At 37.0% G+C, this 13918-nt stretch overlaps 1 protein-coding gene across 2 annotated transcripts in view; it reads left to right on the forward strand.

The window, feature by feature from the left end:
- Positions 1–11489, forward strand: part of ARHGAP42 (Rho GTPase activating protein 42) — a 285948-nt gene extending 274459 nt beyond the window's left edge. For both annotated transcript variants that reach the window (XM_022562065.2, XM_089915446.1), the window contains exons 23-24: positions 5882–5961; positions 6327–11489. In XM_022562065.2, coding sequence (XP_022417773.2) covers positions 5882–5961; positions 6327–6415 — 169 coding nt within the window. In that variant the 3' untranslated portion in view covers positions 6416–11489. The remainder of the gene's footprint in view (positions 1–5881; positions 5962–6326) is intronic.
- The last annotated feature ends 2429 nt before the right edge of the window (positions 11490–13918 follow it).

Below are 13918 nucleotides of genomic sequence, written 5' to 3' on the forward strand. Positions count from 1 at the left end.
TTTAAGGGTCAGGCAAAGAAGAAGGTGGAGGAATCATCACGAGGAGAAAGCAAGGTCAGTGTGGTAGAAGCTACCAAAAAGTCAAGGAGCTCATGAGAGGAGGGCACTGGTTTTAACCTCTAAGACATCACTGGAAATCTTTAAGAAATCAGGTTCAGTGGAGTGGGAGGGGCCCCTCTGCAAGGGAACTTAACCTGCCAGACTTGTTAAAATGAATATTCCTGAATTTGCCACAGACTCGGTAAACCATAGTATCTGAGACTGAGGCCCGGAGAAAATGTATTTTTGCCAACCTCCCCAAGTGATTCTTAGGTACAAAAAAAAGTTTGAGAACCACTGGAATAGAGAAGAATGTCATAGTACTTAGCGTGACCCTAAGCAGACATTGGTTATTTTATACTTGTTTCTCTTAACCTGTAAAATGCTTTCAAGAGCCAGATGTCACTAGGCTCTGCCTCACGATTACAAAGGCCTGTGGAAAACAGTACCCTCAAAGCTTTCAGCTCTGTCTCAATGATTTATACCTGGGCAGTGGGGAAATCCACTTTAAAGTAATATAATTTAGGCAAGCTGTACCAATATTTTCTGAAGGTTGAGTTGAGAATTAGAATTAATTAAGAATTGAGTGCCTGGCCCATTATAAACAATCAAATTTTCTATTATTATAATTTAAAACCAATATTTTGTTTATAATTACAAAGCACCAAAGCAAAGCTCAGCAGTCTTCTCGTTTAGTGAATTTGAGTTTTTAAAAGGCTGTAAGTCATTGGTTCAGAGCACACTGACACATGTAAGACATACGTAAGATAAAGCACTGTGACACACATAAGAAAGACAAAGGAAGCCATAGTAATTAAAAATAACTTTTTTTTCTTTTTTTAGGGAATATAAAGAATACTGATAAACTAAAAAAGTGAATAAAAGTCACCTCTCATTTTGTCACCTAAAGATAACCACATATTGTTGCACAGCCATCTAATCTTACCTGTTGATAGTGGTTCTCAAACAACTTATACAACTAAAAACATTGTTGAGGACCTCCAAGGAGCTTTTGTTTATATGGGTTATATCTATTAATATTTATTGTATTAGAAATTTAAACAGAAAATTTTTAAATGTTTATGAATTTATTTAACAAAAATAAGCTCATAACTAATGGGTGACAATAGCAAGATGCAGGTGTGATTATTCACTCTTATTAACAGTCAACAATTATTAATAGTAGAAGTGATTTTTCAGTGACATTATCTTGAGACTTTACAAATGACATTTAAGTGGATTCACCAGATATGCACTAGATCATCAATCAGGAGATGTAGATTTTAGCCTGACTCTGCCATAATGTTCATTTCTCTTGGCCTTCATTTCTACATAAAGAGGATGGACCAAGGAAATATGTAGGTTTCCTTTCAAAATCCAAACTCATTATATGACTCAAGTCCCCTGGATGATCACAAGTCCCCCAGCATATGCTGGGGTCACCCTTTTCTGTACAACCAAGTCAGACAGTTTATGTGCCTACCCCCCAGTCATAACAGGGTCTCGCCTTCCCATCTCTTCCCTCTTCCAAAGGCCATATTTCTAATGTGTTTAAGACAACAGGAGTTGTTTCTTATCCTCCCCTAAGCTGGGCCACACAGAAGCCCCCTCCTCTGCTGTTGCCGTACACCTGCCATGCTGCAGTCAGCTTCTATCCCTTAATGATGGTCACTGCCAGGACCTCAGGAACTGGCATGATTTTACATTTCTGCAGATCTCCTTAATATCTGTCATAATAGGAAATAAATGGATTCTCATACACATTCCATTAGCTGTCAGAGTAGTGCCTCTCAGGGTCCCACCTACCCCTCCTTCCAGATTTCCCTTGACCGCACTTTGAGAACTGCTCCTCTGTGATAAACACAGAAAAGGACCCATGAAGGTGGTGTTCGTGGTATTGTTCCCACCATGGTGCCCAAGAAAGTACATGCTCAACAGAATTGTTGGGCAAATAGATAAAATACACATTTTAACCTAAAAAGACTTTTTTATTCAGTTTTTCACTCCATTTTTAATGGAGTTGCAATATTCTTATCTTTGACACAAGCAACTTTAACTCTACAAGCTCCTGTAAGAGATTTTTAGCATTGAGAAATCCAATACTCAGACATCCAAGCCGGAAACAGCCCATATTTGTTGGCAAAAACCTAAGAAAAGAGTAATATAACTAACTTTAAGAAATCTCCAACCAGTGACTAAGAAGCAAATGTGCGTTTATTGCATTACCTATAAGTGTTTATTGCGAATTGTCATAGGCAGTTTGGAGGTCTTGCCAATGACCAATTTTTCTGTAAAATTTTTGCCTTGCATGCTGACACTGTTTCATGTCATGTTTTCTTCTATAGCATTATTCATAGTAGCTACCTAATAATTCATTGGATTTGGTGTATTTTGTTTATTAAATCGTCTACTGATGAATAATTAGATTGTGGTGATTTGTTTGTTTTTAGGTTTTCTGTATGTTACTGCTTTGGCACCTTTTAGACTATATCTTCCTACTCCCCTCAGAAGGGCATTCCTACCCACTTCAGAAGTGAAATTCTCAGCATACAAAAAATGTGTGTGAGAGACAGTGAGTGTGTATGTGTGTTTAACATTGTTAAGTGGCCCTTCAGAAAACATTATATCAATTTTGATTTGGTGAATTTTTTATTTTGCTTATCATTGAGTATTGAGAATTTTGCACACTGACCCTGTCAAACCTTTAAGTCTACTCGTGAGCATTAGACAGTGTTTAGAATTAGGAATAGGGCTTGTGAACAGATCATCTTCCAAATGATAAGAGAAGAAATGGCTTTCAGGACAGCAGGCATCATTACCTTACTTTCCAATGCGAAAGGAAGCAGGATTCTCAAAATCCTTTTCAAAGGATATTAGAATCTTGTGAACAGAGACTCAATAGGTGACAGTGTTATTTTTACATCTTCTTCAATACACCAAGGCAGTAAAAGAAGAAGCATTAGCACCTGGAAAGAAAACTTCACTGACACAGAATTCTACATTAAATCATCAAAGCTCTCTGCTGAGTTAACACCTGTAGATACAGAGCTCAGCAGAAGAAAATTATACCTGTCTAGTCACATGCACAGGTAATTGAAAAGTCATGACAGATATTATTTTGTGCTGTATATTTTGACACATTTAACAGTATCCATTTATTTAGTGATGTAATTATTCTGTATGTGTTCCCTCACCATCCAATCCCATAAAAAACTATAAGGAGAACACTCATGTCTGAAATATTAATATAAATAATTTGGTTGCATTTTAAAGTATATGAAAAATTATGTCATTGCAAGGATTATTATATCTTAATCATTTCTATAACTCTGGAATTTGTTTCCTTATGCATGCCTTAATTTATCTTAATGATTCAAAGTAATAAGACAGTGATTATTGGTGGAAATCACTGCTGCTAGAAAATTTGACTTTTTAAAAAATCTTTACATGTTTTTAGAGAAGAGGCTCTGCAACCCTCAATTATATCAGATATCAGATCACATTATATCAGATCGAATTAGATCAAGTTACACCAAATTATATCAGATCAAATGTCTATACTTGACTAGAAGATTTATAGGAAAAGCTAGTAGTATCATTTCTATATAAGATCACCATAGTCTGATTCTCAGAAGTCTTCATAACTGGGTAGCATCCTCTCCCCGCACCCCTAACCCATGTCAACCAACACACCCACGTGCACACATTCACATGCACATGTGAGCACATGGCTGTTCTTTAGTGTAAAATCTTGTCCTTCTCTGGGTGCCTCCACTTCATCAATTTTTCCTTAGACCATGTTTCATTGGGAAGTGGTGTTGTGTGCCTACCACAGACTCTCCTAGCAAAGTTTCTGAAAGTACAGCCTGAGACTCACTTCATATGAAATAGACTCTGGGGGCAGGGCCATGGTTTTCCTCTGTAAGCTTTCCCATCTTCAGGTAGCCACTTGGGAACCCTAGTTTAAGTGACGTAGCCTCATTCGGGAAGTTTAGAGATAAGACCCAGGGTCTAGCTCCAATAGGGAAATGTAATCATAATGTAACACTGTTACTTTGAGGGCCTCAGATGGCAAATACTGCTGATGCTTCTTTGCAGATGAAGTATTGATTGGGACCTCAGGGAGGAAAGACAAGATGCCTTGAATCTTTAAGAGGACTTATCATGTAGAAAAAGAGTCCAGAGCACCTTCCCTTTTTTTTTTAACTCATTAATTCAGTAAATATTTACTGAGTTACTATTAAGCATCAGGCATTGTTCACAGAGGTTACATTCTAACTGGGGGAGAAGACAAGAAGTATCAACAGTGGCACCAGAATACCATGCAGACTTTAAACTGGAGAATATGAGAGTTGCCTGGGCAGCTATTTTACAGTGTGTGGTCAGGGAAGACCTGGCCTTCAGTGAAACTCAAGAAATTTAAGATAAACTAGAGGGCCATAGCCGAGTGAAGATCAAGAAAATATCTCAGAGCGAGGCCCAGCCAGCCCTGAGGTGGGGATGGGTTTGGCGTGTTTTGGGAGGAGAAAGAGGGCCGGTGTGACCGACGTATAGTAGGTGAGTAGAGGCAGGTACAAAAGATGTAGGAAATTCTGGCAGTTTCCACATTGTATATGGTATGGAGACCAGAGGTGGGAACCAGTTCAGGGTTGTTTTCAGGGAAATCATGTGATCATCAAAACCTTTCAAACTACCCTCTGGCTGCTCTGAATAGAACTGATTGCAAGGGGACAGAAGAGGAAGCCCAGAGGATTTAGGAAGTTAGGAAGCCGTTCAGTGAGCTATGCCAGAAATGATCTTGGCTTGGACTCTGGTTGTGGTAGAGATGGTGAGAAGTAGGTGGAGTCAGGTCATTGGATGTTGCAGAGTAAAGGCGACTTCATTGGTGACTTGATTAGCCTCCTCAGGTGATGGCTTTTTTAGTGTTGGCTCAGATGGTTTGAAACAGCTCTCATATAAAACTCTGAAATCCTGGCTTCCCTTAAAAAAACAGAGTTTCTGGCTACTTGGAACCTGAACTCCCATATGAGAACAGACATCAGAGCTGAGCGCTGTTTTCCCTTTTTAAGACATGGGTATACTCTGATTTACAAAGACGTGTCCCCACGTCTCCCTGACAGTGAGGCTGTTGTTGGTTGCCATTTATCATCAACTTATTCTATTGTTTTTCTTATTTCATGCCCACTTAGTTTATTTACCATTCCCTATATACCTTTTAATTTGTGGATCTCACCTCTTATAGTCTGAAATTAAAGTGGCAAATAAATAAATAGGGCTTTAAGGTACCTAAGAACCTCTATAGAGCTGAAAAATAGCCTATTTAGCAGAATACTAACAAATAATAGTGTTCTTTAAAACCAGCTTATTTTGTTTGTTGTAAGTCAGGTGATTACCCTTGGGGGCATTGCCTGGAAGCACAAGAAAGGCTTTGGGTTGTGCTGTCAGTGTTCTCTGGTTGCACAAATGTGTTCACTTTGTGAAATGCACTTATGCACTTACATGTGCACATTATGTATATCATGCTTCACTTATAACTAAAACCGGTATCTTTTTTTTTTTTTTTTTTTTTTGGTATGTGGGCCTCTCACTGTTGTGGCCTCTCCCGTTGCGGAGCACAGGCTCCGGATGCACAGGCCCAGCGGCCACGGCTCACGGGCCCAGCCGCTCCGCGGCATGTGGGATCCTCCCGGACCGGGGCACGAACCCGTGTCCCCTGCATCGGAAGGCGGACTCTCAACCACTGCGCCACCAGGGAAGCCCCAGTATCTTTTTTTAAGAATAGTTTTAAGTATAAATATACTTGAGCATTGTGGTTTTCACAAATTGTCTTTTGCTCTTTCAGCCAAGCCAAAGCCATGTACTCCTGTAAAGCAGAGCACAGCCATGAGCTTTCCTTCCCACAGGGAGCGATATTTTCTAATGGTAAGTACACCCATTCCCTTTGCTTAAGTTTATCATCATGGGGAGGAGGAAGAAGGAGTGGTGTAGCGATAAGAGTCTAAAGTAGAAGCCAGGAAACTCAGAATCATGTCCAACCTCTCATACCTGTACAAGTGAACGCATCAAATCCCTCTAGACCCCAGTTTCCTCCCCTGTGTCAGAGAGAGAGTGATTGATTATATAAATGCAAAAGGCATTTCCAGCTTTACAGGTGCTGTGACACTGTTTTGACAGCTTGAGTATATATGCATACAATCTGATGTGGATTTTTACCCATTTGTGTATAGAATTATTTGAAGCTAATGTTGACTGAGTGATATTTCTTTATGTATTTTAATTTTTGCCAGTGTACCCATCAGTGGAACCAGGATGGTTGAAGGCAACATATGAAGGCAAAACAGGACTCGTCCCAGAAAATTATGTTGTCTTCCTCTAATACTTTTTAGTGGATGGCAGTATCTTCATGGTATCCATGGTAACAAATAATAAGTGCTATGATTTTATCTGACACAGATATGGGGATCAGCCTGCTAAAATGAAAACAGTCAATTTCTACCAAGTTTTACACCAGCAGACTATGTGGCTCCCTATTAATGGAAAGGGGAAAAATGTTTAAATTGTTTGCCATTCTTTTTAATTTTGGCTAGTTTCATATTTTAAAATAGCTTATCCTCCCCTCCCCATCCCCCCTTTTTTTGGAAAAGTAACTCTCCACAATGTCTCTTTCATAATAATTATAGAATCTCAAATACTGTGTTAAGTACTATATTCCAGAAATTTGGAAACCAGAAATCTGCTATAAGACTTATGAAATCTGCCCTTTACTGTCTGGTGTTCTCTGAGAAACCTTGAAATCATTACTAAAAAATGTAATTTAAATTGTTCATTTATTATTTTTTCTTAAAAATATACTGCTTTTATATATGATTGTTTTGCTGGTCCTAAACATTTCAAGGAAATAAGGAGTTTTTCTTAACATAGGTTTATTTTTATTTGTTTACCAAGTAGATGATAATATTCAAAAGCAGTAATGAGTAATGTATATGATGTCTGTAAATGAAACCAAATTAGGTCGTACACTGATTCCACTGTAAACATTCTATCCAGCATTCCAGATGCCTTCTCTGGGCTTAGAGCAGGATTCAGCAAACCATTTCTGTAAGGGCCTGATAATAAATATTTTGGGCTTAACAGGTCATGTGGTCTCCATCACACTACTCCACTCTGCCATTGTAGCAGAAAGCAGCCGTAGACAACATGTAAATGGCTGTGGCTGTGTACAATACTGCTTTCTTTCAGGACACTGAAATTTGAAAATCATGATTATCACGTGTCATGAAATATTAAGCTTCTTTGACTTTTAAAATTCCATTTAAAAATATAAATGTTTTTAGCTGATGGGCCATACACGAACAGGTGACAGGCCAGATTTGACTCATGGGTCATGGTTTGCTGACCCCTGGTTTAGAGGATGTGTAAAACTATCTTTATAACTTTGAGATTTTATGAAATTTTATTCCATTAACATATAAATACTGATAAATCATATGCACATATCCTCTGCTGGTAGCATTATAGGGGTATCACAAATGTATAATTACAGTAATAGGAAAACAATGTAAAAGTGCAGTACACAGGCATACAACTTAAATTCTACTTGTAACTCTGTAAAGTGTCAAAGTATTTTATTGATATCTAATTTTGGCTTTTGAGAAATTGTCCTACAAATGATAAAGATGCTGTTTTAAGACAGTGGTAGGGACACTATGCCTTCTAAAGTCTACGCTTAGTTGAAACATAATCTAAACATAAAGGTACAAGATTCTTAAATTACTTTGAACCAGAGATTGAAATTGTTTCATCATCTCTAGCAGGAATAAAGTCATACATAATTTTCTGTTATGCCTTTCAATTTACAGCCTTTATTAGGAATTTCACTGAATTTATAGGGCATAGAAATAGGTGTTTACTATCCATTTATATTTACCATCAACATCTGATCATTCATCAATCATTATTTCTATTATTTCTATTTTAATAATCCTCATATTATTTCTATACATATCTGCATATGGCAAAGAGCCTTTCTTCTCAAGATTCCAAAAAGCTGGTTCCCTGCCATCTACTGCCACAGCACTAGCCCCCTTGGCCACAGTATTTTACTTCTTACTTCAGAGTTCTTCACTGTACAGACACTCAGGTATTGACTGTAGACAGTTCTTTGTACGTGATATTATGATCTGTAATCTCAATCTCTTCTACTTTAAATTAATGTTTCTAGAGTCAATAGGTTAAATTATACACACACACATATACAACTATGTCTTGGAGCATGTATGCTTTTAAAATTAAAAATGGAATAATGGATTAGGATTTAAAGGTAAAGAGAATAACAGTAGGCAGAATCACAACCAGAAAGAAATATCAGTGCATTGAAATAAAGAAATAAAAAATATTTAATGTTGTAAAAATTAGTAATATAATGAAAAAATCTGATACATTTGTCTCCTTTTTTTTTACCTGCTAGTGTTCATTTTTTACACTATAATTTTGTATTGCTAGAACTTCTTGGTCTCTGGATCCTTGGTGGTCCTTAGTAATAGTAATTGTATTGCTGACACCCTGACTACCCTCTGCTGGAACAGAGGTAATCTCTCTAGTAGACCAGTCCCTTAGTCTAAAACACCCTCAGTTAAAGCACCCTTGCAAGCATCTGGCATCCTACTAAATTAGAGCCTCTTAAGGCAAATTGATTTTCTTTCAAAGACCAACTTGACTCCAAAAAGTGATTCAGAGTGCTACTTCACTTGCTGCTGCATAGAGAAATCTCAACCTTCATTTTATTTTAACACAGGCCAGAGTGTTCCTGCCTCTGAGTTGTCTGTGAGCTAATTCCACAGATGCTCAGTGAGGAATTAAAGCATTTGCTGTTAAAGACATGGGCGTGAGGCCCCTCTCCTTTCTCTTTGTGAGGCATATATTGTGGCAGTACTTGATACGGTCCCTGTTTTGAAACAAACTACAAAAATGCTTGTTCAAATTGTGCTTTTGTTTGAAGTTTTAATCTTACAGATTTGTGAGGATAGTCTTTTTTCTTCATATTGATTGTGTGTGGAAGCAAGTCATGGCCATATGCTAGGGATAGACTGAAGCTGCTTTTCCCTAGAAATGTTTCCAACAGAAAAAGTATTTATGAGCATTGGGAAAATCAGGATATGTGTTCTAAATCACATGGAATATTAATTACACAAGAAGGTAATGCCAGTCACTAGAAGAGGATCACATTTGAAATTATAACAGCGTTTCAATAATGAAACCTTAGCTTTTCAGAGACATGGTAAAGATATGTTAGAACTGCCATATGCACACCTTTGAAACACACAACGTGGGTGCCCTCGTCACTGCTGACAGTATAATCAGTATGAGAGTGAGATTGATGAGTCCAAGTCAATCATCTCATCTGTTATGTGAAAAAACCCTCAAGTACAAAACTTTTACGTATATTACAGGTGATTTTGTTGTGCTGTAATGCCGTCAACTTATAGGAACTAGTCAGTTAACTGAAGGCTTTTTCTGTTGTGTGTAAATGTCTGAGCAGTGAAATAATCTTTGTATTCCTCTAAAGTCTGTGAAGTATGAGAAAGTGCCGTTTCTCCTTGTTACATGAGAGTGGTTTTACCAGTTGTGTTGGCTCTCTGTGCCTTGCACTGTGAATGGGCATAATCAGGCTTCCCAACAGTGGCTCTTTCAAGAAGGGTGGAGATTTTTTTTTAAATGCACCTTACAATCCCAAACTATCCAGGTTCTCAAATAGCAAAAGTAGGAAAAGAGACATAATGATTTGGAGTTTATTCCTATTCTGTGATAATTGACTTTATATATTGTGGCGTGCCTCCTACAAATCCACCATGATGTAAGGAAAGTAAATCTGGCCCTGCAGTCCTGTGGAGACAGCACCTGCCGACCTCTACACTCTCAGCCTCATCTTCAGGTCTGTCCGTGTCCGATGTGCAGAGGATATCATTCACATGGATGCTGATTTAGAAGAGTCCCTCAGAGCCTTTCTTCAAACAACTTCAATTTTTAGTATGCCCCCCAATTATGTATTTGGGATGCCTTAATTATTTAGAACCCCATCTTGATTTGTACTCTATTGACTGAAGTTAGAGGAGGTGGACCAATTTAGGAAGAGATTTTATTCTTTGGTTTTACAATACATTTGTAATTTACAGCTATTACTATGTCCTAAGATCAGGGAATTGGACCCCAAAGTCATATCTCCTGGTAAAGAAAAAAGGCAGAGACATGATTATTGTCTAGAAGTTATTTTCCTCTTTAGTAAAAGTTTCCCACTTAGGGTAGAAATTGCTTTTTACTTTTCCCTCCTACCTTGTTTGGTTACCTTACAAACTCAAAACACTTTTTCCAGGTGAATAGTCTATTGAATAAACTTCTGAATAGTCTGTATCCTACCTGTCTCCCGTTGATCCACAGACTTAATTCAGGTATTTCTCAACGAGTCTCACATCTCCTAACCATATTCACTGTATCCGTTTTTTGTCACCAGTATCTCTGTGCCTCAAATCTATGTGGTAGTGACCTCAGACAAATTCACACTTAGGAATGACATGGTCTTTTAGAGGATCAGATCAACAAATAGGATTTTTCACTTTTTTTCAGGCAGTTGCATTCACTGTTTTAAATAACAGATGTCAGATAAGTTGATAGCACTCACAGCAAGCCACAGACAGAAAACTGATGTGCATATTCTCGACCAAAGTTAAGAAGCTATTTCATGACTTAGAGAACCCAACAGGTTATACTCTTTCCTTGGCACTCATGGGAGAGATGCCAGGTTCAGAGGTTGAACATTCCTTTCTTGGTGCCATAGGAAAAAAATGGAGTCTGTGTGCTTGCTGAGGAGTCTCAAAAGGCAGGGCCATTTACGGTTATCACAAACATAAATATCCTCCATCATCCACGATGGGCATGTTCAGGGCCACGTGAGGACCTTCAGTGTTGGGGAGAGTGCCTACCCCACCTTAATTAGATGATCACTTTCTCCCCTTTTACCATCTCTTGGCAGTGTTTCCCATGGTCTTTACCCTTCCAGAGCCCAACCTGGACTTGAATCCATTGCCTCTTAGATTAAAACTGTGCATTGTTTTTTATATGGCCATTAGAGATTTTATATCTGCCTTTGTATCTTCAGTCATGATGTATGCTTAAAAGCTGAGATATCACATATTGAGGGCTGCAATTTCAAGAGTCTTTTTGAACTTTGAGCTGAAGCCTTTACAAATAAATAAGGAGTGTGGCAGGGAAGATGACTGTTCTTTTTTGTTTTGTTTTGTTTTGTTTTTTAATTTGAATCCTATTTATATACTGTTAAATTTGAGGTACTATAGTTTATATAAAAGCTAAATATTTAGATGACATATTTCAGTATTAGGAATTTTTCTGCAGCCATTAACATAACAAGTTAAATAATAAATATGATGAAAATGATTGTCAGTAAATTATCATATTGAATTTTTTGTTTATTTTGTAGTGTCTTGTATTTATCTGCACTTCATGTATATATATGCACGCATACATATACAAACATGTAAATAACTTCATGTTATTCCATATCTAAATTGCCACAGTATCTTTAATGTATGTTTACACTGTATTTTAAATTACTTTAAAAATAAACTATGTAAGCACATTTTAATTTAGTCCTTGTACTTGAAGACCCAGTGTGTTGGAGGACAGCTATCTTGGATTCATATAGAAAAAAACCCAAAGTTTCAGGTATTGTGAATGGTCATTTTGGGTGTGGCTGAATGGAAAAAAATCATAGCAGAATTGATAACTTTTAGATCCTGATAATTGGACCTTTTCCCGAGAAATTGGCATTATGAAAGATCAAGAAAATGTTAATAATGCAGATGTCTACAGGAAGGAGAATCAAACAGATCATAAACAAATTATCAAAAAAACAGGTATGCAGGCTTACCTGAAAATAAGTCTGTGGAAGTTTACAAATGTGCCATGGAAGAAGCATCAACATACAAATAATCCCCTTAGATTTTTATTAGTTTTATGACCCTTTTGGTCACTGTTTGACTTCTAGCTAAAATTTTGCTTTTCTTCATCAAAAAAAAAGGGAATCGTGTATTTATTTTGCACTGCTAAATGGATTATTAGAGTGTAACAAATCCTTGCAAAAACTAAGCCTGACAGCTTAGTAACAGGACCATTGGGCATACAACCTGATTTATTCAAATGGATTGTAACTTTCTTCAATATCAAGAGGAGAAGCAATAAATTCACGACAAAGACCTGTTGAGCTAAAAAGGTATTAATGTGAATAAATTCCAGTATGATTAAGCAGGAAAGAACTGTTAGGATAGGTAATAGAGATCATTGTGGATCAGCTACTGTTTGAGAGTACTGGGTTAGAAGGAACTGACCTAGATGGAATCTCTTATAAATGATATTTTAGAAATAATGAAAACAAGCCATCTCCTAACAGGCAAAGCTGGAAGGATTTGAGCAACAAAATAAGTTATGTAGTATTGGATAATCGGATTATAATCCAAAGTATAAAATATCCATGAATCCACACTGATATAAGGAAATGGCAATAAATTTCATTTATATAAATAAATGTAAAATAGGAGAGAAGAGGCAAATATTCTTTAGAGAAGAATTTCAAATAACCATTAGAATTTTATTACCCTTCCCTCTAGGGATTAGAGTTTAACCCTTCCCCACTTGAGGAAATGCTAGACTTAATGACTAGCTTCTGAAAAGAAAAGTTCAGAAAAACTATTGTGCCTTTACAGAGGAAAAGCCTGGCAGACAGGATCTTAACTGACTGATAAAAGTTAACATTATCAGTGATATCTGTGGTTGTCTTGTACCCCGTAATATGATGTGATGAGAAGAGCATACCTCTATGGGTTTTTTTCCCAAAATCCATAACTCCAGTCTAGTCATTAGAGAAAAAAAAAAAAAAATCAGACACATCCAGATAGGGGACATTCTACAGGATAGATACTAGGCCAGTACTTCTCAAGATTGTCAAGATCATGAAAAACAAGAAAATACTGAGAAACTCACAGATCAGAGGAGACTTGGGAAACTGGACCCCCTGGATTACATCCAGGAAAGGCAAGAAGACATAAATGGAAAAACTGGTGTTGTCCAAATGAAATCTAAAGTTTAGTTAATAATGTAAAAAATTAAAACAGTAACAAAAAGTAGCCACAAGATAGTGACATGTACTGGGGACATCTTATTTCCTTTTTGGAATTTAAGTTACTTTTATTCAAGATTTAAATACTTTTACTTGTTTCCCCCTAAATTGTGTTCTGTATGTGGGACATGTTGTCTGTTCATCTCTGAGTCCAGGCAGCAGATCACAGCTTGGTCTACAGTAGGGTCAGCCCCTTTCTTTAAATGAATGAATTCGTTAACAAAGAAACAATCATATAAATATTTCTAGAATTTAAAGAATGCAGTTGTAGGCTTGTGTTGTTTTTGTGTCTGTGTCTCCTTGCCCAGGAGTAGTGGAATTCATTCTTTAACACCCTCTGAATACATGGTTCTACCTTGGAGTTATAATGGAGAAAACATACCCTTCCCCCATGAACACTGTATGTTCTTAAGGATAGAGATTATGCAAGATTTGATTTTCTCACTGTTAGAACTGTAAATACTTGATTAAGCTGGATGATTTGGGAGTGATGTTGAAGAACTCAATTTTTTAAACCATTAAATACAAAATAACCCCAAATTTTGAAAATTAAGCTACACTAAACTTACAGTTGAATTTCTTGGGCCAGAGAAGTTGAGTTCTTAAAATTGAAATTTTGCACAGCCAAAAATTGAGAAGCAAAAATCTTTTCTAAGTTTCTTACACAGCAATTCTTCCTATTAAAAAAAAAAA

Source organism: Delphinapterus leucas, chromosome 7 (genome assembly GCF_059928025.1).
Source record: "Delphinapterus leucas isolate spDelLeu-1000000601 "Yukka" chromosome 7, BTC_Dleu_Yukka2, whole genome shotgun sequence".
NCBI classification, from domain to species: Eukaryota; Metazoa; Chordata; class Mammalia; order Artiodactyla; family Monodontidae; genus Delphinapterus; species Delphinapterus leucas.